We start from the raw sequence: 26,366 nt of genomic DNA, 5'->3' as shown, positions 1-26,366 counted from the left end.
AAATAATTTAATAAGAAAAATTCTTTCAAATATATTATTTTAATAATTAATCATAATTTAATATATGAATATTAAAAATAATAAATTAACTAATAAGTGTTAAAATTAACATGTTTTAATCTCATTCTTAATGTGTTTTTGGGTGATTATTCGTTGTTAATTGTGAATTTTATGCTCCTAATCCTTTAAATTCATATTTTAATGTTTAATAGAGCACTTGGGAGCAAAAGGAGTGAAAATCAAAAAATCGTAACAAGCTATAGGAGCCACACGGACGTGTGGTAGACTGTGTCAAATTCATGGGATTTCACACTGAATTTTGAAATATTGTCATTTATAAGCATTCTAAGACATATATATGACAAAAATAAGAAGATAAGAGTGAGTCGTCATAGAATATTCAAGAAAACAACTCGAAAAATACCATTGAAGCCGATTTTAAAGTAGGTTTCTGATCGGCTGCACGCATGCACGTTAAAACAACTAATTTATGAAACAATTTTTAAAGTCTGATTTTACTGCAAGTGTACATGTCAGTTGTAATTGTCGAAACCATTTTTTTGAAAAAAAAATTTAGATTGTCGACTTTAAAAAATGAAAATTGGGAGTCGCCACCAATCTTTTATTGAGGTGTGATTGGGTCACCTAAAAACGATTTTGGTCTACGATTTTTAGAAAAACGGGTCCGGGAGTCGGTTACGTATGAGGAAGGATTAGCACCCTCATTACGCCCAAAAATTGGTACCTAGTTAATTAATTAATGTCTTAATGTCGAAAATTTGAAAAATATAATCCTTAGCAAAAACTTAAAAACGTTACGTATTAAGACCCTTATCATTTCAGAGAAAGAAAATGCCACACCCAATGCGTTAGGGCACGACATTCTAATTTCCTCAAAAATGAATTAGGTAAGAATACTCGTGTAATAAAAATTTAAAAGAATATCCATTTATTCAAGATTTAAGAAATCGCGACCCAACACGTTAGGGCACAATTCCTCCAAAATCCCAAACTTGGAATATTTCCTTTATTATTTTTTAGAAAAAATCTTCATTTCGAGAAATCAATGCGTCACATCCAATACGTTAGGACACAACGTGTTGAATTCCTAATAATGAATTCTTATTTTTTTGATTAAAGAGAAATACTCGATTGTTAGATTTAACGAAGAAAATCAGAACCCAATACGTTAGGGCTCAATTTCCTTGAAAATCCTAAATACGAGTATTATCTCTATTTTGAAAAGTTCTATTTTTAAATTCAAGTAAAAAGATGATGTAATGTTATATTGAATGCGTGTGATAAAGTCACAATAACAAGTACAACAATTGTATAGAAATAATATAAATAATAAATAAACAAAATTAACATAAAAGCATGCTTTTAAAACATAAATAAAAACATAATATCGATAAACAAAAGAAGGAAATAAACAAAACGCATAAAGAATAAAAAAGGTACATAATATATTTAGTGAAATTATGAGGAAGAAAAAACAAGCACAAGATTTACATATAAAACTTTGAATTATAAAATTTATATAAATATATAATGCATTTATGAAATAAAGAAAATATAAAATATATAGATTTAAAATATGTATTAAAATATATATGTATGTGAGCATTTTAAAAACATAAACATATACACGTATATAGATAAATATACAAATATTCATTTTAAAAATATAACAATATATTTACATATACATATATATAATAAATCTGTACATATATATATATAATAATAATTACATATATACATAAAAAATAATGATTACTCTATATTAAAAAAATAAATATGCGTGTAAGAAGATAAATGAAAATTAATGTACGTATCAATTATGGGAATAAAACAAAAATAGTAATAATAAAATAATAATGCTAAAAGGTAATAAATTGAGTAAAAAAAAAGTCACATTGTAATTGAAATCGAATTAGCAGACAACAAATGGGATCAGAAGTAAAATGAGGGACGAAAATGCCACACGCGAATGACATGGGGGTCCAGATGGGCAATAACCCAACTTCCCAAAACGCTGTGTATTGACATAGGCTAAAGTGAATAAATTGAAAATGAACCGGGTAAATTTAAAAAATAGATCTGGAACAATGTGAAAACACCGAGGGGCAATCGCACAAATTACCCATTTAGGGTGAAAACGCGCGAACCCAACCTGCGGGTCGGGTCGACGCGCGGACCCACCCCCAAACTGAACGGTGTCGTTTTGCCCTTAGGTTTTAAAAAATATTTGCAGTAGAAAGAAAATAAAATAAAATAAAATAAAAACAAATGCTCTCTGCTAGGGTTTCTTCTTAACCCATTTTGTGTCGCCGTTCGCCTATGCCAACACTCCGATCGAGACAGAGATGGCAACCATCCGACGATTTCGACGAAAAAAGGTAAAATCCCTTTTCTCCTTTCTTTTCTTCGTATTTTTAAGCGGAATAAATAAATAAAAATAAAATAAAATAACGAAACTACGAATGAAGAATACCAAATGGAAAAAAAAACCTTCTGTGTTAACAAATTTTGTATCTCCCGCTATTTGAACTCTCTGTGTTGCAAAAATAATAGCTTTCTTTTTATTGATCTCCTTCCCTTCTCAATGAAGGGAGAGGCCTCTATTTATAGCTGAGCCTCCCCAAATCCAACGGTACAGATCAATTACATCAACGGCTAAGATTAAAGGGTATCTACAAATTAAATCTCTAAGATTACAAAATCATATCTTCTAAGATTGTATATATCATATCTAAGATTGCATATATCATATCTAAGATTGCATATCATATCTAAGATTGTATATCCTCGAAAATTATGTTTCCATATGTGAGCCCGGGCTAAAATTGGGTATTACAGTAATATTTATAGTGTTATAATGAAACACTGAAGTATTCTAAAGATCAAACCCAAAGAAAGAAGTGATTGAGCAATGACTAACATACACGATAGAGGCTAAGTGGCTACTAATACGATTTTATATTATGGCGATTCATAAAAGATAAGTTTACAAGAAAATTAAATATTCTACTTTAGGGACTAAATTGTAAGAAATGTAAACTAGAGGGACTATCTAGAAAATGACTAATGGGGGTAGGTTGACTTCAATGTGGTTCACCAAATCTCAGACTAGGGACATAAATTGCGTAAATTACTAAGTGGCTCCATTTTATCTTTCGATCTCAATTTTAATGACTTAGACGAATCAGGTCTGGTTTATCTTCCGATCTCGCCAGTTAATCCAGGGCTAACAAACGGGTGCACGATAAGATTACCTTCCGGTCTCACTTTATCTTAATATTCCCTCAGGGGCGTCACTACCTAAGTTCTTAGTTCTATTCAAATTAGTCAAATTTGTTACGGTTTAGTCCTTTGTCCAAATATTTTAGTTTATTCACGTCTCCATCAACCAACCTTCTTAAGGATTTAGCTATACATGCTCAAAGTCAAGAAAATAAACATAACAATAGAAAACAAATTAGCCATGAAAGTAAAGCTTAAGAAAAATGTGAAAGTTGAGATTTTTATGCAAGAAAACTTAAATAACATGAAACAAAAACAATTTAACTAGAGGTACTCATGGGCCGGGAGGTCCGGCCCGGCCCGACGGCTCGCCCGAAATATGGAAAGGTTCGGGTAAAAATATAGGCCCAAAATATGGGATTGGGTAAAAAACGAGCCCGTTTAGAAAATGGGCCGGGCCTCGGGCAAATTTTTTTAGCCTGGGCCCGGCTCGGCCCGGCCCAAAAATAATATATATTTTTTATTTTTTAAAACATTTCTTCCCCATTTCCCCGTTTCCCCTCTTGTGCCCGACTACCCTCCTCCATTTTTTTCTCAACCTTCAACTCCGGCACCGATCCACCTCTAGTCCGACACCACCGATCAACCTCCGGTCCTCCACGGCTCCAGCCATTTCCCCCATTTCCCGTTTCCCTTCTTCCACAAATCCCTAATCCCTTGCCCGACTGCCCTCCTTCCTTTTTTTCTCAACCTTCACCTCCGGCACCAATCCACCTCCGGTCCGGAACCGATCCACCTCCGGTCCTCCACGGCTCCACCCATTTCCAGAATTAGAGGTTAGTTTTCTTTATTTCAAAATTCAAAGGTATATTAACAGTGTTAACCCTAGTTTATTCGGTTAAATTCTCATTAGACATTTAGTTAGTTTTCTTTATTTTTTCTTTCTCTGATCTTTACTGTAAATATAAGCCTTAGCCAATGATGTGAATACAAATGGGTTTACAGATTTGTTTCAAGGTTTATAGGTTATGGTCCTTTGATTTTTTGAAAGACTACAAAATCCATTTGTATTTTTGCACTGAAAGTAGCCTGTAGGCATGAAAGTACGCAGTATTATCAACTAATGAACAACTAATGCCTTTTTTGCTGGTACTGTTGTTAGCTTGAAAACAATGCCTTACATAGCGACATTGTTTGTACTGATATTATGAATTTCTCTATTGGATTGAGACTTGATTGATAGTCCTTATTTTATAGTATTTATAATAAGCCGTCTATTTGGAAGTTCCTCGCCTTCTCTCACACTTAGAGAAACGAAGTGAAAGGAGGAGAAAACATTAAAAAGAAAAAAGGAAGACATAAGTTTCAAGCTTTGTGTTAAGTTGTAGTTATGGTTTGCTACTTAGCAAAGCTATAATTTCTTTTATTTATTTATTACTTTGTTTCCATTTATTGTTCTTTCTTTATTTTTAAATCTTACAATTGAACTGCCGGAAAACAAGAAAAAGAACCAATATTTCTTTTATTTCTCTCCTTTTTCTAATCTTATAATAGCTAAAGAAAAGGTTCATTAGATTACATTTTTTAATTCTGTTCTGGGAAAATGTCAGCATTTTAGCTAGCAGCAGCTTTAATCCAAGTTCTTCTCTTTGTTTGTCTTTCCTTGTTAAAAAAACCAAATAAGCTTCTCATTATAAACATGGCTGCTACTAAATCCAAGTAAGCTACACTCGTTTCTTTCCATTTCTTATCTATAATTTCAAGCTTTGTTCTAACATTTTGTTTTTCTAGATCTAACTTTGGTTTTATTTTTCTTTGTTGGACTACTTGTCTTTGTGTTTCTTTTCTTTTGATTTTTTTATTTTGTGTATTGTGTGTTTTAAATCATGGGAAATTGATATTATGATCAAAATATGGCACTTTGAACGTTTAAACAGATCCGGTTTATCTGAAACTCCAACCAAGGTTTCACCAGCAACACCAAGAGTGGCTACTAAACTAGGCAGGGCACTGGTCAAAACAGAGCCGGATTCACCCTCTCCCATGCAAGGTACTCGCCATTAGGTTGATCGATCCCCGCGATTGTCTCTTAACTCAAAGTTGACCATTGATCGGAGATCACTAAAGGCTGCTTTGGCGTCTGAAGTAAGTGTACGGTGTAATTGTCAATAGTGTCAAATATTACTGCATTTCATCTTATGCATTTGGTATTCACGATGTACCTCAGAATTTGCAAGGAAATTGAATATTCAAAAGGAATTTGTTGGTGTTGGATTTTGGTTAACTGTTCTGACTAACATAGAAAAAAATGTCGTGTCAAATATTTTGATTATGAAACTAATGGAATTTTATTTGCATTGTTGGATCTTGGATGGTTTCGATATCTAGAAATCGTAAACACAGGGTTGGTAAGGGATGGGAACGGCAGGCTAAATTGAACTCGGTCGAGGAGGATTTAATGATAGCAAAGGAGCAAATGTCATTGATCCAGAAAGAAAAGGCGGAAGCAATTGATGAACTGAAAGAAGCACAGAAAGCAGCTGAAGAAGCGAACAAAAAGCTTGGAGAGGCTTTGGTTGCACAAAAGCGGGCTGAAGAGAGCTTGAAGATTGAGAAATTCAGGACAGTTGAGTTGGAGCAGGCAGGAATTGAAGATGTTAAAAAAAAAGGACATGAAGACTTTCTTTTCTTTCTTCTTTCCATGAGAGTTGAGGGAATATGAAAGATCAAAGAAGTAGGAAGAGTTGGAACTTCCAACTTGGAAGAGAGGGGGTTTTCTAAAGTTTATTATCGAGAAAACTAGTGTTTTAATCCTGTAAGAATAAACTCATAATTAATTAAATAGTTAGTGAATTCTAATCTAATGTAAAAAATAAGTAATCTTATTTTATTTTTTTGTTCATTATATACAAAAAAATATAACTTTATATAATTTTAATAACAATTAGTTTTAAGCAAAAAAAATGGGCCCGGCCGGGTTGGGCTCGGGTTAGGAAGCGGGCTGAAAATTTTTTTAGGCCCGGCCCGACCCTTGAGCACCTCTACATTTAACAAAGAAATCTAAAGCAAAAAACATAAAAGGAATAAGCTTTAACAGATTGAGAGTAAATTAAACTGAAATATATTAAACTAAAGCTTAAAGAGTCTTGAAAGCAAGGTACAAGGATTGGAAATGTAAATAAATCTTAGCTACAATGTTAACTAACTTAATTAACATAAAGAAAATTAAGAACAATAAGTAAATACAGAAAAATAAACTCTAATCTAAGGTAGAAGAAGAGAAAAGTAAAAACCCTAGAAAAGTGCAGAAAAAAACTAAAAAAAACCTAGAGATAACTAAACCTAAAATTAAGCTAAATGTGTCTCTCCTCAACAAATTTTTGTTGTTTTGAAGGGTGTTCTGATGACTTTTTTATGCCAAAATTGGCCCTACATGAGCCTTGTGTGATATCGTGATACCCAGAAGAGGATATTGCCATATCTCAGGCAATATTAAACTTGGGGGTCTTCCTTGAGAGGTGGATATTGCGATATCCAATGAGGATGTCGCGATACCACTGAAGGGTCTCATTGGTCTTCTATACTGCCGGAGGTATCGCGATTCTAGGGGTTAGATATCGTGATACCCTTGCCTTAGATGTCGTTCTCGCTCGTTTTCGACTACTGACACATCCCTATATCGCTCAAACACATGTTAGACCTCCCAATGGCACACTATCGGCCAATTTGAGTTAAAAAAAAAACACAAAAACGAGAGATTTTTACTTATTACCCGAAAAATATAAAAATACGAAAATAACAAAAAACTAAGCTAAAAACTCTATTTTGCTCGAGAAAAAGCTCCTTAAGTTTGTTGGAAAAATTTAATTTGCCACATCGATTTGTGGCAGATTAATTTTTGTCAAGATTGAAGATTTCCAATTGATTTCTTAGAAGATTATTATGAGTTTCTTTATTTCTTTCGATTATACTGTATCTTGGATTTTTTTATTTTCAAGCATAAACTAATTTTCTAAATACCTAGGGAGATGAACCCTATGATAGATTTTGTCGTTTGATTTTTATTTTACGTAATAAATACTTAGTTTCTTGTTCTTAATTATGTGTGCTTAATTCTTGGTTTGATGTTTCTAAATTATTGATTCATGTTTGATGTGCTTAAATCGGAAGTTAAATAAACCCTGTTTAAGAATAGATCTTGCGTAATTGAGTGGAGCTACATGCAATCCTAGAAGTAGAACGAGATAAATCTACCGGATTAGAGTCAAATCTAATAAGGGAATCCATATCACGAGTTAATGCGATAATAGGGGTTTTAATTAGAAAGAAATTTCAATTAATCAACCTAGAGTCAACTGTTCTTATGCTCGAAAGAGATATTTGCATAATTTAGGGATTTCTATGGATCAAGATAGTAAGTAAAGAAATTGCGTAATTTGGATTGATAGTGACAGATGAAATCTATGTGAATTCTTTCCTGGCTATTATTTCGTTTCTTGGTTGTTAATCGATTATTTTCCTGATTTATTATTTGTTGTGTTCGTTAGTTAATTAATTTAGTTAATTTTAGTTTTTAATCAATCACTTGAATTATTTAGTTAAATAATAGAAAGACAGTAATTACTAGTACTTGTAGTTTTTGTGGGAACGATATCTTCTCTCACCGTAGCTATACTATTAATTGATAGATGCACTTGCCTTAGTCAAATTTTTGGTTAATTCCGTGAACATCATTAACATAGAAATTCTATTTAAGGAATAAATATTTAAAAATAAAAATACATATAAAAAACAACATTAGTTTTTTAAATAACCATTTTATTACTTCTAATATTATATTAATTAGCTTATTATTGTTAAATATTAAAATAAAATAAATTTTTATCAAATTTTATCTTCGAATAATGTGAAATTAAAATAAATAGTAAAATTCAACCAAAACTAATTTTAATGGCAAAATTCAATCTAACCTAAATAAAGGGACAAAGTTCAATATAACGTTCTAAGTATAATGGTGAATTTACTTTTTGTTGATAAGTTCAATAACAAATATCAATACAAATACCTAAAATTTAGTGACAAATTTACATATTAATCCAAAAATAATTTTTTTTAATTTTTCAATTTTATTCCAACCATAAATTTTTTATTCCAACCAACTAATCTATAATCTCGAGTCCCAACACTGCCGTCAGCTAAAGGTTATTATTATTATTATTATTATTAGAGAATTGAGGTAATGGTGATTAGCCTCTTAGGTGATCCATAATTAATATGATTGGCAGAACCTATGATATTTATATAAATTATAAAAACATGTACCATGCATGCCCAGTACTAATAAAAATGGATGTAACATCATTGTCCACTTTATTAGAACAAGCCAATCACTTGTGGGTAGTATTTTCTATTATTATTTGTTCTGATAAGTTTAAAGAAAATCACAAAGATTTATACTCGATCAGGTTGAAACAATTTTTGTAACATGAAAGGTGCTGTCTTTAAACATAAATCTCAACAAAAAGTGAATTTTGAAGCATTTATTAGTTTTTTTCCCCATGATGTTCTCTAGTCTCCATTAATCTAAATAGTGTACAGTTTAGAACACAACACTGTAAGAACTGAAGAAATAAAAATATGCATAACAATGGAGAACTTAACCTCAAAGGCAGCCACTTAGGATTGTAAAAAGAATAAAAAAGGTAAAAGAACAAAGGAAAATATAGAAAAATAAATAAATTGATTTCAAACCCTTGAATACATGCTTCTACAGCAGTAAGAGTTCTGGACACTGTCACCGAATGCAATATCAACCGGTTTTCGTAAATCTGAGAGTTTAAAGTGTGCTCTTCTTGCCTTTAACCAGGTATCGCCACTTCATTCATTTTTGGGATCCTTTTGGAGGTTTAGATGGTTCGTGCGAATCGACTGCAACATGCTTCTTTCGCCTCAGAGCACCATTACTGGCAGACTCGACCAGCGGACCAGACCAAGTTTGAATTGGTTCTTTCGAATATGTTAATGTAGTGCTGAAGGGGACATCAGGAGGAACAAATGACGGATCAATGTGTTGTGATGCTCCTAAAGGAAAGCCAAGTGCTCCATCTTGGTGTGGTGGGGGGAACTTTTCGCTTTTGCTCTTTGCGTTCGCATGGGTTATTAAACGCCTTCTCTGCTTCACATTGAAAACCCGAAATTAGTTAAAAGTAACGGAAATGTTCAAACATGTACTTGATGTCAGTGCATTTGACTGCACTTTGGAGTGAGTGTTGAATATATAATGGAAATGTTCAATATATAACCGAAATTAGTTAAAAGTAACGGAAATGTTCAAACATGTGCAATCTTTTTTTTAAAAACTTCTATGTATTTGAAGAGTTCTTGGAGAATCATCTCTCCATACTCGTGTCTGGAATATATAACAGACACGGATATTTCAAGAAAAATGAAAGGTCGCAGCAATACTAATATGCCTTAATATTCGTATAGACTCTTAAATTAGGTGTTAAATACAGACTAGCAAAAGCTGCGTTATCAAATATATTCAGTAGGTGGCCAGAAACTTGATCACAATCGAAATAGGACAATATATCTAACAAGGAAAGTTAAGACGAGATTTAGAACACCTTATCTTTGAACAAGTACTTATGCACGTGCCTAACTTCTTGTTACCAATATAACAACTTGAAAGCTCAAACAAACAAGCTCCGGTTTCGAAATTCTATTCTCAATTACTTAGGGGAAGCAGGGAACAAATTCTAACAATAGAAGATAATGGTTGATGACAAAAGCAAATGGTCGCACTTACATCAAGATTAGACTGAAGCTCGGCATTGGCTTCTGGGGCAGGCACTGCCCTTGCACGATCACGTGTTCGTGTTTTCCTTGCACCGTCACCTGGGGCTTTACTAGCTGCTTTGAGTCTGCACATTAGACCAGAAAAAGAAAGGGTTCATACATATTCTCTTTAATCATAGTTGAAATATAAAGAGATACATGGATGTCAGATGCTTTCAAATATACAATAATTATAGCAAAATAGCTTAGATTGAAACTTTCGAAGTAAATAACTATAGCTAGAATACTAATTACCACAATGTCACGGCATCGTTAAACTCAAAATGGAACCAATGTCAAACATAGACTGAAGAATAGAATGATTCAAAATCATAGAACATTATTTTTTATAGTAGAGCATCTATCTGACCAGTAAAAATCAAAGTTCTTTGGATCATAACAACCTTTATCATCTAACTATAGGGAAGAATCATTCACATTTCAGAACAAAGTAACTAAGATCCAGAAAACCCTGAATCTGTATACCTATGCATGCAAACAACATTAGCTTATTAACTGCTCTCTCTATATATACACGCGCGCGTGCGCGCGCGCACACACACATATATATATTCAGAACAAGTATGTATTTCCATAAATGGCATACATGTTTGAGGGGTTCTTATATATATGCATACAGTAAAACTGAACAAACTATCATTTTTGGTCATGGAAATCCATCAAATTGAAACAATTTCCAACCTCAATCAGTTAGCACAGTTTTGTAAAAGAGCCGGTGACTATAGTCGATAGAGAAAAAAGGTAAAAGAATTAACCTCCGTGCTTCATCATCTCGCCGTTTTGCATCCATCTCTTTACTGGGGGGATATTTTGGGAGGCTAGAAGGTTCACAAGCATAAGGCTCGGTCATGAAGAACTGCAGAAGAAGAATAAAATGGTGGAAAAGACACTTTTCAGAACGGTATCTTCAAATTGATCTTTATATATAAAAATGAAAAGATGCCAAGAATCGAGACTGTTCATCGAAATCAAAGAACTTACTTCACTTCTTAATGCAGCAGTCGCAGTTAGACGTTCCGCTGGATCAATTGCAAGTAGAGTGTCGATAAGGGGCAGTGATGATGGTGGAAAATCTTTAAATGTCTCTTTTATGCGTCTTTTATATGGCTCCCGAGGCTTAAATAAGGTTGCATTTGGCAACTTCGACTTTTTCCAGTATTCATCTGACGGTGAACCACATAACTTGTATATTTTATGTAGTTGCTCTACCTAATTTTTCAAGAAAAGAACTATAGTTAGTAGCAATGAAGTGCTAGTAAATCTACATAGAACATCACATTATTCAAATCTTCACCGTGCAGTGACCGGCAAAGATCGAATATAAATGCATTTCAATATATGATGTTGTAATTTATTGGTTGCAAGATGTCAGCTCCAGTCTCTATGCAGTAACCATGGAACATTGCAATATGATAAACCGAATAAACAGCAAACAAAACAAAAACCTACCTCCGTTCGACCAGGCATAATGGGCTTCCCAGCCAAGAGCTCAGCTAAAATGCATCCTGCACTCCAAAGGTCCACACCAACACCATAATCCGTAGCCCCAAGAAGAAGCTCGGGGGCTCGATACCACAAAGTAACCACTCGACTAGTCATGGGATGCTTGCGATTTGGATCAAAGAATGTAGCCAGTCCAAAATCAGCAATCTTAAGTACTCCTCCATCATCAATAAGAAGATTTGACCCCTTAATATCACGGTGAAGCACCCCACGGTTCTGACAATGCTCAAGGCCAGAGAGTAGTTGATGCATGTAACATTTAACCTACAATGTGACATACCTTTTAAACCACAGATTTTACAATAATTTTAAATCACGAAACAAGTTGAAGCTAACCTGTGGCTCTGTAAACTTCACTATAGGGCTTGCTGCAAGCCCCGCCAAATCATGCTCCATGTACTGAAACACCAAATACAAACTACACGACATCCTTGAAGTAACTAAACCTTCTAATTTGACAACATTGGGATGATCCAATCTCCGCAATACGAGGATCTCTCTAGCCATGAATTTCACACTCTCAGGTTCAAGATTATCAAACCGAACCTTCTTTAGAGCAACGATTTTACCTGTTACCATATCTTTAGCTTTGTATACATTGCTATATGTTCCTGAACCAATCTACCATCAGTAGGGAAATGTAAGTATCTGATTCAAATGCACTAATTTCGAAAAACATCAATAAATGAAGAGCAACACTGAAAACCAAGCTGCATCCTAAGCCAAAATTAAACAAAGAATGGAACTACAATGAAAGAAACAACCAATTATATCCGCTATAATTTCGAAACAAACTACAATTCTGGCATTATCATTCAATAATGATCAACATGAAAAGCAGAAATATTGAACAAGAACAAAGCAACCAACCTTATCAATCTTCTCAAATGTGTCGGCCCTTCGTGGAATCCAACCATTAAGCGCTTCGCCACAGGCATCGGACAGCCACGCAGGCCATCCGGCTGCCACCTGCTCTCCAAGCGAATGTTTCAGTAGGTTACTCGACCTGGGGTTTGGCTTTGCCCTTCTCCTTTCCCCCCTTTGTTTCCTTTCCCCATTAGCTTTTTCCTCCTTTTGGGTACCCTCATTTTCAACCTCTACAACACTAGCATCAACCTTTGGAACTGTGACATTTTCTACTTTCTTGACTGATTCAAAGCTAGCATTTTTACTTTCCCTAGACTCTGAGACAATCCCTGAAGATACCTCTCTTCCCAACACACACCCCATTTCTTAAATCTAAACCTCATTTCCCAACATGTTCGAATCTGGGTTTTGCTCTAAATCAACAAATAATCAGTTTTCAACAAATCAAGCAACTTTAACAAGCATGATCAAGCTGTTAAATCTGCAAAAATAAAATAAAATAAAAAAAGTTGACTATTACATGAAATCAACAAAAACCCAACTTTAACTAGTCAGCAAGAATTTAGCTTTTGGAAAAAAAATAAGAAATTTGGGATGTATTTAAGAAGGAATTTGCAGAAGTCAACATCAGAAATGATCCAAAAGTAGAAAAAAGAAAGAAAGAAAGTTTTTAGAGAGAGAAAGAGCTTAGATTAAAAAAAAAAAAGACATTAAAAACGAGCTTGGAAGTGTTTTAGTCCAGTTCAACTTCAATGTTTTGTAAGAGAGAAAGCATAATAAAATTGATACTTCACTTACTTTTGGTTGAATCTGAAAGAGAAAAGACAGAGATTTCCCATTTCTGCTTACAAGTGTTTTCTATATGGTAAAAACCCTTTGGACTCTCTCTTTGTTCGTTGTTGTTGTGGACTTTTGTCAATACCCTTACCATTGCTATCAAGTTATAAATAAAAATGTCTCCTTTAATATTATGAGTCAAGTGAGACGATTTATATAAAATATTTGGAAAAAAAAAACAATTTTTCTTAATCAATAAATTTTTTATTTTTATATAATATATTTTAAAAAAGTAGGCAAACTATTTTTTTAAAACAAATATCATTTCAGAAACCATTGAAATAAAAATTAAAATAAATTATTTTTTTAAATGATATATTTAATATATTTATTTTTATTTAAAACTATCTAAAATAATATAAATAATAAATAATTTTCAATTTATCATAAACACCCTCAATTAAAAACTACACTCCTTTTGAGAAAACTGTTATTTTATTTTAAATATTTTTTCTTAGGTATTTGTCTTTGTCCGTGCAATGAATGTGACATATTATATAACCTAAGATATTATTTCAAATACTGTGAAAGTGGCAATATTTATATTTTAAGCAATAACTTTCTTCAAAAAAGAAAATTTATTTTAAGCAGTAACTATGAACTAGACTTATTCTTTGAAGGCAAGTCCTAAACTTTATATCCATATTAAATTTTTATTTCTATTAGAAAAAGTGATTAAGGACTAGACCTGTAATTTAAGTGGATTGAGTTGATTTTATATTTGTTTAATTTGGATCGAATTATTTTAGATTTAGATTAATTTTTATACAAATCATTTGTCATTTATTAGTTAATTTTTTAATTAAGATTTTCATATCTAAATTATTTCAAGTTCGAGTACCTTTCACATTCAACTCAACTCACTAAATAAGAGTCAGTGGATTGGGTATGTACAGATTTTCTTCACCACCAATTATTCAATTATTTACCCTTAACTTCATTTTTTTTAAACTCAATGAGTCGACATATTCCCCATATTTTAGCTGATTTTTTTTGCAGCAGATGATGTGCTTACTATTTCCAGCGTCTGTCAAAAAACTGACACCTTGTTTATCAGCAATGAAATATGCAGCATGCAGTGTTTGTCTAAACAACACATTCTGCCCAAGGATCTAGAAAGGAATCGAACATACTGAAATTTGTACTCCAAACATCATAAGTGTCTTTTACAGTACACAAGAAAAAAAAAAGTGGTAAGCTAGACATCTCATTCCTTCAAGAGTAACCAATGGAGGCTCTTGGTTACCATTTCCATATCATTGCAAGAAGATATTAAACTCAAATTAAAAGGATAACAAAAAATTGTTTTGATATTCCCCTGCAATTGCATCCTTAAGGAAGTTGAAAATACATCATAATTGGGTTTAAAGAACACACACTACCAGATGATTAACTCAACAAAATACCACATTTTACAAGCATAAGTTAAATTCTATTTTCTTACCCAAAATTTGTCTGGCAGTCGATCACCACGTAAGGCCTTTGATTTTTCTCAATCTTCACTCTTCTTCTTCTTCTTCTTTTTCTCTTTCTTGGTCTGCACTTCAGATTCTGTATCTTCTTGTTCTTCGTGCTTTCTCTTTTTCTTTTTCTTCTCTCCTACTTCAGCATTCTCTACATCCTCGGTCTGATGTTTCTTCTTTTCCTTCTCCGTAGGTTCTTCGTTTTCAGGTTCATTTTCATTAGTTGGCAAACCTGCTTCCTTGTCAGCTTTCTTCTTCTTTTTCTTCTTCTCTTTCTTAGCTTCAATTGCAGGTACCTCAGCTGCTTTCTCTATCTGTGGAAGTTCGGCCTCAACCTTCTTCTTCTTCTTTGGGACTGTGTCTTGTTCATCAAGTGCAGCGGTGTTTGTTATTTGACTGAGAACAGAATCTGCTGCAGGATTGTATGTCTGTACACGAGAAAAGTGTCATTAACCACCTAAAGGAGGAGAAAAAAACACAACCTAAAAAAGAAATGACAAATCAGTTACACGAACCTTAGCAGGAGTTATTAACCCAGCTCCCTTCTTCCGATCCTTGTCATAGACTTCTATCTTAGGCTTGCCTTTAGCCGACCCGGCAGAACGTCCCAGTTCTTTGCCTTCAAGAGCCCTTAATCTTGCTTCAAGCTACAAAAATATAATATGCAAAGAATACCTTACATTCCACTATTTTTTTTTTCAGGAAGAGTGTGCGGGTGCAGGGAGAAAGAAAAATAAGTCACCAAAGCAAGTATGTAATTTACCTTGGCTCGGTTCTCAAGTCCCATAGAGTTATCTTGGTCATCTCCAAGAGCATCACAACGAATTGCCAATGCAGCCTTTGCGGCAAGTGACCTGGAAATCTTCCCCTTGTGTTTTGGTGCTGCCTGACCAACCAAGGATGCATGGTAGATGAGTCCGTATTTGGGAGTCGAATGCTTTGTCTTCAGAGCTCTGAAGAGAGCCTTCTCCGCACCTAGAATCTGAACAGTACTACCAGGCTGTTTGGCAAGATTTATTAAGCTGCCACCATGAGCAATGAGACGAGCACCAACAAGTTCACCGACAAGAGCAGTCAAGTTTGGTGCAACAGTGTTCATCCTGCTCTTTAAATAATCATATAGCTGAGCTCGGTATTCAGAAAGATTGAGAACCTGATCACATAAATCTTTGATATTCATCAGATCAAGGTCACTAATTTCAGTCCCCATGGATATAACTGCTGCCTCCTTTAATTCCGTCTCAACCTCTTCTGGTAATACCTGTGAAAATTTAAGCAAACACACTCTTTAAAAATAAGGAAAACATTCCTTCAAGCACTTTATGTCAAAACCCATGAGTTAAGAAATTGATAGTTGGCAAACTGATAAGCTTTGTACTACCATAATAGAACACTTGATACAGAAGTTGGGGTATTAGTTTTCTGATTAGTGAATCGAAATTCATACCTCTGAGAAGTCGAGCTTAGCAGCATTAGCACGGTCACCCATTAGTTTTACTGCCTTGGCATACATGATATTGTCTTGTATGATCTTAGTAAGCTCTGGAAAATGCCAACCATACCATTCACGAACCCTCATTGCATATGTGTTGAGCTCTTTATCAAGGTCATCAAGCAAACCAATGGCTTGAACAATCATTGTATCAACCTACAACAAATACAGTTATATTATACCATCACCAAAGCTCTAGAAATCATGTGATTTAACATCCAGGAATTTCTTTAAAACAGGACAATTATTCAATAGCATACAAGATCCACCTTATATCAGCACAGCATCTACGCACATCAATGCTTCTCCTAGATAATTTCAACCCCAAGTAAGCACTTTTTTCCTATCTTATTGACTCTTCATTTCCATGAAGTACAAGTGTCTGACACATACTTGGATGTGACAATGGGCATATGACCCTCCAAAGACCCTCCACATACATGAAAATTGTGGAGAATTTTGAACATACCCAAAGACACATACACCCAAGTTTCAGTGACCTAGCTTTGTGCAAATGAAACTACAAATATGAAGAGCAATTCATTTTTTAAAGAGCATTCACAATCAGCATTTTACTCTTAACACCATATTTATTACAAACCAAAGGATTAGCTTTATTATGTGCAACTAATTTTACAATATTAATTGCTTTTACCTGAGGTCAACAGGATCATTGTTGTCAAATCGAACAACTACAAAAATCTAATGCTTACACTGAAAACTAACAATTCACCTTACTAAAGTTACTAAAATCTTAAACCCACTTATTTATATATTCCTGCAATCAGACATTTTCCCTGCAAAACTCTCCTCATTCAAACGAGATAATGCTCAATCAAGTTCAAAAGAAATTGTTATAATTTATAAGTACCTTATCAGCACTGAACTTTAGCTTGTATCTAGAAAGGCTATGTGAAAGACCCAAACTCATCGGAGCTAAATCTTGAGCACCTAGACCAGATATGAGTTCTGTCAACTGAGTTCTCACACCTCTCAGCAACTCCATAACAGCATTATTGTGAACACAATCAATTTTCTGCAAAAAAGTAATTACTTCTACTTAAATAAGATTTATGGAACAGAATAACATCACCATAGAATCTGCAATATGAAGAGTATTAACAGACCAGTTTTTCCTTAATTGCATTTCCAAGCTTTGAATCAGCCACTCCAAGTGTTTCACCATCACAATGCGCACGCAAAAACTTGCGCAGACCTTTACTGGGTGCACTTTCAAGTAGTTTGGTTGCAGCTTCCAAAGCTTCTGCAGTGTTTTCAAACTTGGAAAAGGCTTTCAACGACACAACCTAATTATATTATAAATGAAAATGGATCAGCTCCAGAGTCAAACGTAGACCCAAAAGGCATGATACTAAATGAAGGAGAACAAATGCAATCAAAATCCGAGAGGGTGATAACCTTTCTGGCAGAGTCAGGAGCCAAGAATTCCTTTGACAAGTCCTACAACAACAAAAACACAAACTTCAAAATCAAGACTTCGAACATTTAAATCCTACAAACTAAAACATAAAGCGATTGATTTCATTCAATCAATGCACTTTTTTCTAAAGTTAATGACTAGATTAAAAATGCAACTTCCTATTAATTCTTACAATAAATGAATGAGAAAATTACCTCAACTTTATTCAGCTTCCCTTCATCTAAGACTTTGAAAAGGGCAAAGCCTGCCGGAGTCTCGAACAACACAAGCATGTCTCAACCCTCAAGAAAAACAGACCTAAAAAACTATCACCATAAAATTACTATCAACGACATAATCAAACTTCAAACCAAATAATCATAATAATAAAGGCCCGAACATGAAGAAAAGCCACTCCTTTCCTAATACCCCATTCATAAAATTACCTCTTCAATTCATAACCATAAAAAAGAAAACAGTTAAAATTCAACATTTAGGAGTTTTTAAAATGAATCCATTATATATACATATATATAGCCACTTATTTTTAAATCCCCAGTTCATAAATTACATCTTCAGTTCATAGCATAAATAAGAAGGCTAAAAGACAACCATTTCTGCGTTTTTCACAGGAGGCCATTAGCGTTAAAGTTACAGTAAACAAAACCAAGAATCCAACTTAGCAACCACGAAAACCTAGCAAAAGCAAAAATCAAAGAAACATGCTAATGAAGAGAGAGGAAATATGCAAAGTCGTTAAAGGAAAAAGAAACCCTAATTTCCTTTTACCTAAGTTCTGTTTCGGTCTGCTGAGTTGCTGAGAATGGAGAAACGAAGAGAGACAGCGATGGGGTGGGTTTAGGGTTTTTAAGTCAGCGCTTATATTGACGTATTGTTCATAAGGGCACTTTGGTAATTATGTCAGTCCTTTGCAGCAGAGTCATTTAAAAAAAATTAACCCTTTTTTTTCTTTTTCAGTTTGCGATGTGTATCAGTTGAGATGTTTGGCTTTTTTATCCAATATACGAATTTGAGTAAAGAATTTGCAAAATAGATTAGTTGGAGATATTGAATATTTAAGGGATAGTAGTTAGAACAATATAACAATTTTCAAGGAAAGACTCACTCTACTAGAATTGCTATGAAGGTGTATATATAAAAGTTTTAGTTTTTCTCATTTTTGCCTTGTTTCATTATCTCAATTCTCAACCAAAAGTTTCTCTGATTGCAATAGGAGCCTTATTCCATATCTCGGGCTTCCACTATCTCAACTTTACCTCAAAAGCCTCGCATGCATGCACGAGTGCTCTATCTCTCAACCTCTTAACATTCATGTGTAAAGCCTAATTATTGCACATAGAATGTATTGTGCATATTGGAGTCAGCACCTCCAAAAGCCATCTTCCATACAAGTTAAATAGAAGTTAGCTCATGCTTCCCTCATTTTAATCGAAATCTTATTCCATCATCTCGAACTTCCATTATCTCAACTTTGCCTCGAAAGCCTCTCACGCATGCACGAGCTTTATTGCTCTATTTCTCAACCTCTTAACCTTCAAAGCCTAATTGTTGTGCACTGTGCGCATTGACCTCCAAAAGCCATCTTCCATACAAGTTAAATGGAAGTCGGCTGACTTTAAAATCAGTCCCCAAAATTCCAACTCGATTGGTTTACTAAATAACTGAGCAACCCAACTACTCTGCAAATCTCATATACATAGGTAAAGAAAGGCTGAGATGTTATCTATTTAAAAGATTTTAATATTTTTATAGTGTTTTTAATAGCAAAACAAGGAACCTAAGCAAGTGAAAGCAGAAATTTTTAAAATATGAATTTCAGTTTTATACAGGTATTTATCTATGCATTGCTATATTCTGGATTTAAATTAACGTCTTATTACATTTATCACGATTGCGAATACAATTAATATTATTATAATTAATTTAAAAGTCAAAAGCAGTGTATTCCCCGTCTACATGCTAAGCTTACTAAATTCTGAAACTGCTGTTGATAGATCCTCAGCTACTGTATCTTTCTTCTCTTTGTTGGGCAATAGCCTCTCCTTGTTGAAATTTGGTGTTTTTCTTGATGGTGGAGCCGAACAGACCGGTACAACAGACCGTATTCTAACAGGTGGTGCAATGGAGCTGTGATGCATACTGCCAAGGTTCGTTCTCTCGAAGCTCGGCCTGGTTGAAAATGGCGGAGCTCCAATTCTCATTCTTGGCAGGACAGGAACCTGAGTTGTTGGCTCTTGCATGTTCGGTCTCATGGAAGAAATCGGGCTTACAGTTCGGATCGTCGGAGGAGCCGCTGCATAGGATGGTGCTGGTCTAGAATTTCCGTAATAACTTGTCCATGGAGGATACTGTGATCGAAGATGAGAAGACTCAAAGGCATGTGGATTTTGTAATCGGTTGTTGACAGGCCGAGAACCAGCATCAGATTTCCTATGACCAGTATCACTTTTGCTTTCCAACTCGGTGTTCTTCTGTTTGTGGTCTTCCTGTTTTGATTCACCGATACCTGTTTCAGCATTAGTTTGACCTGGAACAAGCCGATCGTTAACTAAGCGTGGAGGAGGGCTTTTGGGTGATTCTTCTTTTATCTCTTCATGTATCTCTTGAATGGTCACTGTAGATTTACCCATGGTTGGTTGAGAAGCTGAATGATTAGAGATGTAAAGAGAAGGGTGTGTTGTAGAAATGGCAATCCTTGGAGACATAAATCTTGGTTCCTGGCCTCTAGCTTGAAGATGACGATCCAGGTCTAAAATAGGAAGAAACTGAGGAGCAGGTGGAGGAACAGGAGAAACCGGAAACGAAAACAGATGGCTTTGCAACTGCAATAGTTGTTCTTGCTGCCATATTTGGTATATGGGCATGGTCATTTCAAGGGGAAAGCTAGGGTAAGGCCAACTTTCACCGTGCGCAGAATATAAGCTTTGATTTGGTGGGGTTAGGTCTCGACATACAGGGACTGATCTGTGCTTTTCATATCGATAATCGTTTTGCATAGACGGTCTCACTTCAGATGGTCGTAACGATGAAAGGAAATGAGCAATGACAACTTGCTCTTGTTCTTGTTTTCCTTTAAACTCCAATGAAGGTGATGAAGACGACGATGAACCATACTGAGACACTGCAGGCACCAGACTATATTAGAATATTTAAGTGAAAAACATGCATATAGGAACATCTGAAGGAATATTTCAGTGATTAGCAAAAACTTCAAGTGGTAGAAAGTGAGTACCAAAGTTTTCAAAGAATTACTAATAGTAAAATGATTTTAAGCTTCTATTGAAATATTTTTGTAGCAAATGAATATAAAGAAACACATATCTAAATAAATGCGAGGGTATAGTGTAGTATCTGGTATGGGTATGTATATAAGACAGATATGTTTAACTTTTTCTAAGTTTTTCCATGTATTTGGAATATTTGTGGAGTGTCATATGACATACATATATCCCGGTATGCATCAAACACAGTGACTTCGAGAAAAATGAAGCCTCGGAGAATCAAAATACTAAACCTGAAAAAGACCCAACCTTAGATAGGAATAAACCATGTACTTGGAATATTCATGGAGTGTAATATGACATACATATATCCCAGTATGCCTCAGACATGGTGACTTCGAGAAAAATGAAGAGTTGGAACAACAATACTAAACCCGAAAAAGACCCAACCTTGGAGAGGAATAAACAATGCACTTGTTTAATTCTAAATGAAGTGGAACCTGACAGGAATCATACACTTTCTCAGGGCTGACCATGCAGCCATTGCTGCATTCTTCTGAGCTTGTTTCTTAGTCCGAGCGGGATCCCCTGTAAAGCTCATCCCAGCAAGGTCAACCATGCATGAAAAACTAGGAATATGGCCTGGTCCAGATCGAACAGTGGTGTAGACAGGAAGATTTAAGCCTGCTCTATGAGCAGTCTCTTGAAGCAAGTTCTTATAAACACCGGTTTCATCCTGCACAATAGACACAAAATCAAAATTCTTTTTATTTAATTTTATTTTACTCACTAGAGCAAGCTGAAGTAGCAAACAGCAATACAAAGACACAAATTAAGTTGGCTGCAGAGTTGAGCTCAAAGAGAAAAGGAAAACACTTGACATCCAGAGTTTTTCTAGCATCTCCATTGCTTATATAGAACTATAATCTTCACACAGGTCACTCAACAGTTTTAAGTGAGTCGCCAGAAAAGAAATATCAAACCCGTAAAACATCGTATTAAAAGGAAAATTTAAATGTGATGATTATACTGTGCAAGCACGCCGATATTTGATCTAAAAGAGGTTAAAAACAACGGATACTACCAAGACATTATGTTCAAGGATACAACAGATGATTACCTCGACTTCTAATTAAAACCCTATATGATGTCATTTTCCGATGTTAAAAACATGATAAGTTACTAATAGAGATAAAAATGCCAACGCACACAAAGTGTTCTTGAGTCATAATTCACAATCAACCTGAGAAAGCTTTAGGAGAGTATGTTTGGTAGATAAGGTCAATCAATCTCAGTCAAAGATGAATCAATTTGAAGAGTTCGATTCAAGAAGAACACTGGTATGGATAGAAAACATCATCCAGTGCGAGGAACTAACAGTTGTCTTTTTGTCTTTGACAATGATCATAGTGGAGTTCAATGACTAGGAAAGAGTGTGACAATAAAATGATTAGATATTGAAAATTTCTGTCGGAAAACCGTGTTCAAGTAACTAGAACCGGAATGTAGATAAAAGTTTGGTTGAATTCTTACCAAAACTCTTGCAGCCAATGCTCTGGAAGGGCCTCTGTTGGCAAGTGTATTTAGAGCTATTTCTGCGGCAGCGTGTTCCGCTTGTCTCAAAGTAGAGCAAAACATAGGGCTTTCAAAGGTCTCTCCATTAAAGTTTACAGTAGCTTTAAACCGAGGAGCATGATCAGGGCCTTCCCGGATGCACGAATAAGATGGTAGATTAAAGCAACTTCTTTGAGCCAACTCTTGCAATTGGTTCTTGAACATACCTACACATAAAAGTATTTATTTACAGAAATGAACTCCATAAAATCATTCGGAAATTTGTAACCCTAAATTGAATGAAAAATCAATTACTTTTCTATTAAACATTTAGAAACAAAAAAATACAGTAGTAAGATAAGGAAACTAAGACTCTTGTTATCAAAGTAATGCAAGATTTCATCAAGTTGTCAAATGTTTCTCTAACCTTAAAAAATAATGAAAAATCCAGCATAAATTAATAAAACCCAACAGACAAAATTCTAAATTGTTCAATCTCACAGTAGAATTCAAATAGAAAGATCATAAGATTCATAAGAACCCTAAAATCTACATAGGGCAGCTAAAAACAGTTCAAAGAAGTAGTGCTCCAGAAACAACAAGCTGGAAAACACCTGACATTCTCTTTCCTTTTCCTACACTTTCTAACCAACAAGCAGACACCAAGTTCTCAATAAATTCCGCCAGAAAACATGAATTTGACGGTCAAGGATGTCTCTTTTCTCATTCATCAAAACCCCTAGCAATCTATCACAAAAAGCAATAAAAGAGGCACCTTGACCCAATGATCCAAATATCCAAATTCGTAAATAAAACATTATAACAATTCAAAGTAAATGAAAAGCAATTTTAAATATAAATTGATCTGAGTATAGTCCAAAACCTAAAATATGTAAAATAAAACGAAATAAAAGGGCAACTAACCTTCTGAATAAGTAGATTTTCTGGGTATTTCTTTCTTGTTGATGCTTGAAAAATTCTCGGGAAAATGATAGAAAAAAGAAAATCAGGGTTTATTGAGAAAGTAACGCTTCTAGTACAGTAAGTAGCATTCTCTTCGCACACTAATCAAAAAATTTCAGAGCGTTATGATAAAAAAAATATATTTAAAATGCAAATTTTACAATGAAAGGAAAGGAGCAAATTTGGTTGGGTTTCGAATTGACGTGGATCAACAGTTAAATTCGGTTGGATTTCGTGGTAGGTTATTTTGGTATTTATATTATTTCCTACTTGATAATTGAAATCATAATTTTTTAAAAGAAACACGTGTGTTGCTTGCGTGGGATTTTAGGGGGAAAATAGTTTCCCAATTTTATATTATATAAAAAATAGAAATGTAATATCATTTTGTATTTTCTGGTTTACTTCTTTTAGATGTAGATACTGTAGCTGGTAAATATTTTAAAGTAGTTAAAAGATATTAGGGTTGATATCAAAGTTAATCGGTATTGATTCAGTTAAAAATTATGAAATATTATTTCGTAATTATAACGAGCCATATTATTTGAGGTTTTTAATTTTTTATTTTAGCAAAATTAAAAAAATTCGATTGAGAAATTATGGAAATATTTTTCGTAATTAAAATGAGTCATATTATTTTAAATAAAATTAAGAAAATATGCATATGGTGAGATTTAAGCCGTGTTTATTAGATTAATAAAATCTTAAATTTATCTCTCAACTAAAGCATTATTTTAATTTTTATACATATTTTTAATATGCATAATTTATTATCTTCACTAATTCTATATTTACATTATTAATAAAAGCGTTGATTGAGTTAGTGTCACCTCAACCGAATTACCAACTCGATTAAGAGTTACAAGAATATCATTTCATAATTAAAATAAGAAATATATTCAAGGATATTTTAGCCTTTTCACTTAAAAATCAATAAAATATGCATATAGCGGGATATAAACCCCACTAATTGCCTTTGTTACAACTCAACTAAAGCTTTTATTCATTTTAATTTTATTGTGCACACTTTTCACCTTCATCAATTATATATATTAATAATTTATTTGATTGAGTTAGTATCACAAGATAACTTGACATCGATTTAAGATTAATGACAACACCATAATAAATAATTTAATCTATTTTTTTATTATTTTAGTAATATATATATTTCATGTGTTATTATTAATTAGTTTTAAGCAATACATTTTATTATTTATTATATTTAAAATAAATATTTATATTTTAAATTTGTGATTTCACATGCATTAAGATTATTCTAATTTTAGGTTAAACAATCTAAATGTTATTAATTATTTATATAATTTATTTTTTTAAAAATTTAGATGAATAATATCCTCAATGACCATTACAATATACCAATTTGCATGATTGATTTTATGATTAACGCTTAGTGATGAGCGGAAGCTTATGACAAGGTTTGTAAATGAACATCTGTGATTTATTAAAAAAATAAATATTAAAAGCATTTAACCATCAGAAGATCTGACTTTTTAACATAATATCTATAACTATCAATAGTCTCTCCCCAACTTATAAATAGGAGGATTGTAACACCCTTAACCCGTTTCTATCGCCAGATTAGGGTCACAGGGTATAACATTTTAAACATTTAACATTTCATAGAAATAAATATTCAATCATAATTACAATTAATCAATCACAATCCACTCATAATCTAACATACACTTACGGGCCTTAAAACGAGTCTACGATGCCCTCAAATTAGATTGGAAACATTCTAAGGGTCAATTTGAAACAAAATGGAAAAGTTGGGAAAAGTTGAAAATTTTGAAAAAAAAGGATACACGGTCGTGCCGTGTGTCACAGTCCAGGTCGTGTGGACATTCGAAGTCCAATCACACAACCGTGTCCCAGCCCGTGTGTCTGCTCTGTGTATATTCAAAATAAGGTCACACGGTCATGTCGCAAGACGTGTGCTTGCCCGTGTGTGCATTCGATGTTGGGTCACACGGCCGTGTCACGGGCAGTGTGCCAGACCGTGTTTGAAACTGTTTTGGAACACACGACCATGTCACAGGCTGCGTGTCATACCATGTGTACCCTACACCTAAAAACATTGAGACACATGGCCGTGTGGGTAGATTGTGTGTGTCATACAGCCGTGTGATAGCCCGTGTCCCGGGCTGTGTATACCAAAATTTACTTCCAAAACAAGGCATAATTCACACATATTTTAGGTAACAAACCAATCATAAAACATCCATGTAAACACCACCAAAGACACTTCCAAACCAACCAATGTGCCCTCATTGACACCACATTTAAATCATCAAACACAAGCCAACATTTCATCCATCTATTACCTAACCAATATGTCATTCAAAGGCACCACAAACAAAGATTAATCATTTCATAACCAAGTTAAAGAGCATATGAAATTAACCACTCTTTCATACTCAATCAAACATCAACCAAATAGAAAAATATAACCAATCACACCAAGTTGCCATTTTACCAAAACATTTATCATTCCACATCAACAATTATACCCACCTAAAAGAGTCAAGTTTATCAAACATCCTTATTTCATTCATAACCATTTACAAGCATTTGTTTCAAGACAAAACAAAACTGAAAAACTTTTAGGACATTCAAAACAAATAACCAATATTGGGTTCAACCATAGACCAAAAAACTATTACTCAAAATATCATTATCCTAAATACATGCCAAGACATACAAAAAGGAATACATCACCAACTTTAAGTTTGTGATTGATGTTGGATGCTGAGTCGGGAATCAAAATAAGTACTTAACCTGTACACAAAGGAATGATCAACTGTTGAATAATTTCATTAACTCAAATAACTACATATGAGTTTAATACTCCATCAATTCAAATATCTAGTATATATATAATGGTTGTTACCATATGT

The 26,366-nt window shown here is 33.9% G+C and overlaps 3 protein-coding genes and 1 long non-coding RNA gene across 7 annotated transcripts; 1 reads left to right on the top strand and 3 right to left on the bottom strand.

The window, feature by feature from the left end:
• Nucleotides 1-3,784: 3,784 nt before the first annotated feature.
• Nucleotides 3,785-6,178, top strand: LOC105784172 (uncharacterized). Its single transcript, XR_001130367.2, has 3 exons — nucleotides 3,785-4,082; nucleotides 5,184-5,391; nucleotides 5,635-6,178. It is a non-coding gene; the product is annotated as an uncharacterized LOC105784172 (long non-coding RNA).
• Nucleotides 6,179-8,758: 2,580 nt separating this feature from the next.
• On the bottom strand, nucleotides 8,759-13,429 carry LOC105783489 (probable serine/threonine-protein kinase At1g54610). 2 transcript variants are annotated; one of them, XM_012608984.2, is made up of 8 exons: nucleotides 13,273-13,429; nucleotides 12,478-12,955; nucleotides 11,944-12,228; nucleotides 11,554-11,871; nucleotides 11,086-11,313; nucleotides 10,860-10,960; nucleotides 10,055-10,169; nucleotides 8,759-9,421 (listed from the first exon to the last, which is right to left on the bottom strand). In XM_012608984.2, exons 2-8 carry the CDS (start codon nucleotides 12,835-12,837, stop codon nucleotides 9,128-9,130), a joined length of 1,701 nt encoding a protein of 566 aa, XP_012464438.2. In that variant the 5' UTR covers nucleotides 12,838-12,955; nucleotides 13,273-13,429; the 3' UTR covers nucleotides 8,759-9,127. The 2 variants fall into 2 exon arrangements, with proteins under 2 accessions (XP_012464438.2, XP_012464440.2); XM_012608986.2 differs by having other exon boundaries at nucleotides 8,759-9,418.
• Nucleotides 13,430-14,594: 1,165 nt separating this feature from the next.
• LOC105783099 (probable nucleolar protein 5-2) lies at nucleotides 14,595-18,628 on the bottom strand. 3 transcript variants are annotated; one of them, XM_012608305.2, is made up of 10 exons: nucleotides 18,476-18,519; nucleotides 18,299-18,382; nucleotides 17,902-18,012; nucleotides 17,686-17,727; nucleotides 17,394-17,573; nucleotides 17,138-17,302; nucleotides 16,222-16,422; nucleotides 15,538-16,035; nucleotides 15,290-15,421; nucleotides 14,595-15,202 (listed from the first exon to the last, which is right to left on the bottom strand). In XM_012608305.2, the coding sequence occupies exons 3-10, from the start codon at nucleotides 17,977-17,979 to the stop codon at nucleotides 14,804-14,806; spliced, it is 1,695 nt and encodes a 564-aa protein (XP_012463759.1). In that variant the 5' UTR covers nucleotides 17,980-18,012; nucleotides 18,299-18,382; nucleotides 18,476-18,519; the 3' UTR covers nucleotides 14,595-14,803. The 3 variants fall into 3 exon arrangements, with proteins under 3 accessions (XP_012463759.1, XP_012463758.1, XP_012463760.1); XM_012608304.2 differs by lacking the exon at nucleotides 18,299-18,382 and having other exon boundaries at nucleotides 18,476-18,628; XM_012608306.2 differs by lacking the exon at nucleotides 18,299-18,382 and having other exon boundaries at nucleotides 17,902-18,004; nucleotides 18,476-18,579.
• An 857-nt stretch (nucleotides 18,629-19,485) lies between these two features.
• On the bottom strand, nucleotides 19,486-23,665 carry LOC105783849 (double-stranded RNA-binding protein 2). Its single transcript, XM_012609530.2, has 4 exons — nucleotides 23,407-23,665; nucleotides 22,462-22,709; nucleotides 21,445-21,664; nucleotides 19,486-20,828 (listed from the first exon to the last, which is right to left on the bottom strand). The coding sequence occupies exons 2-4, from the start codon at nucleotides 22,705-22,707 to the stop codon at nucleotides 19,660-19,662; spliced, it is 1,635 nt and encodes a 544-aa protein (XP_012464984.1). The 5' UTR covers nucleotides 22,708-22,709; nucleotides 23,407-23,665; the 3' UTR covers nucleotides 19,486-19,659.
• Between the last annotated feature and the right edge of the window lie 2,701 nt (nucleotides 23,666-26,366).

This window comes from Gossypium raimondii, chromosome 13 (assembly GCF_025698545.1).
Source record: "Gossypium raimondii isolate GPD5lz chromosome 13, ASM2569854v1, whole genome shotgun sequence".
Taxonomy (NCBI): Eukaryota; Viridiplantae; Streptophyta; class Magnoliopsida; order Malvales; family Malvaceae; genus Gossypium; species Gossypium raimondii.
This window is presented reverse-complemented; position numbering and strand designations above follow the sequence as displayed.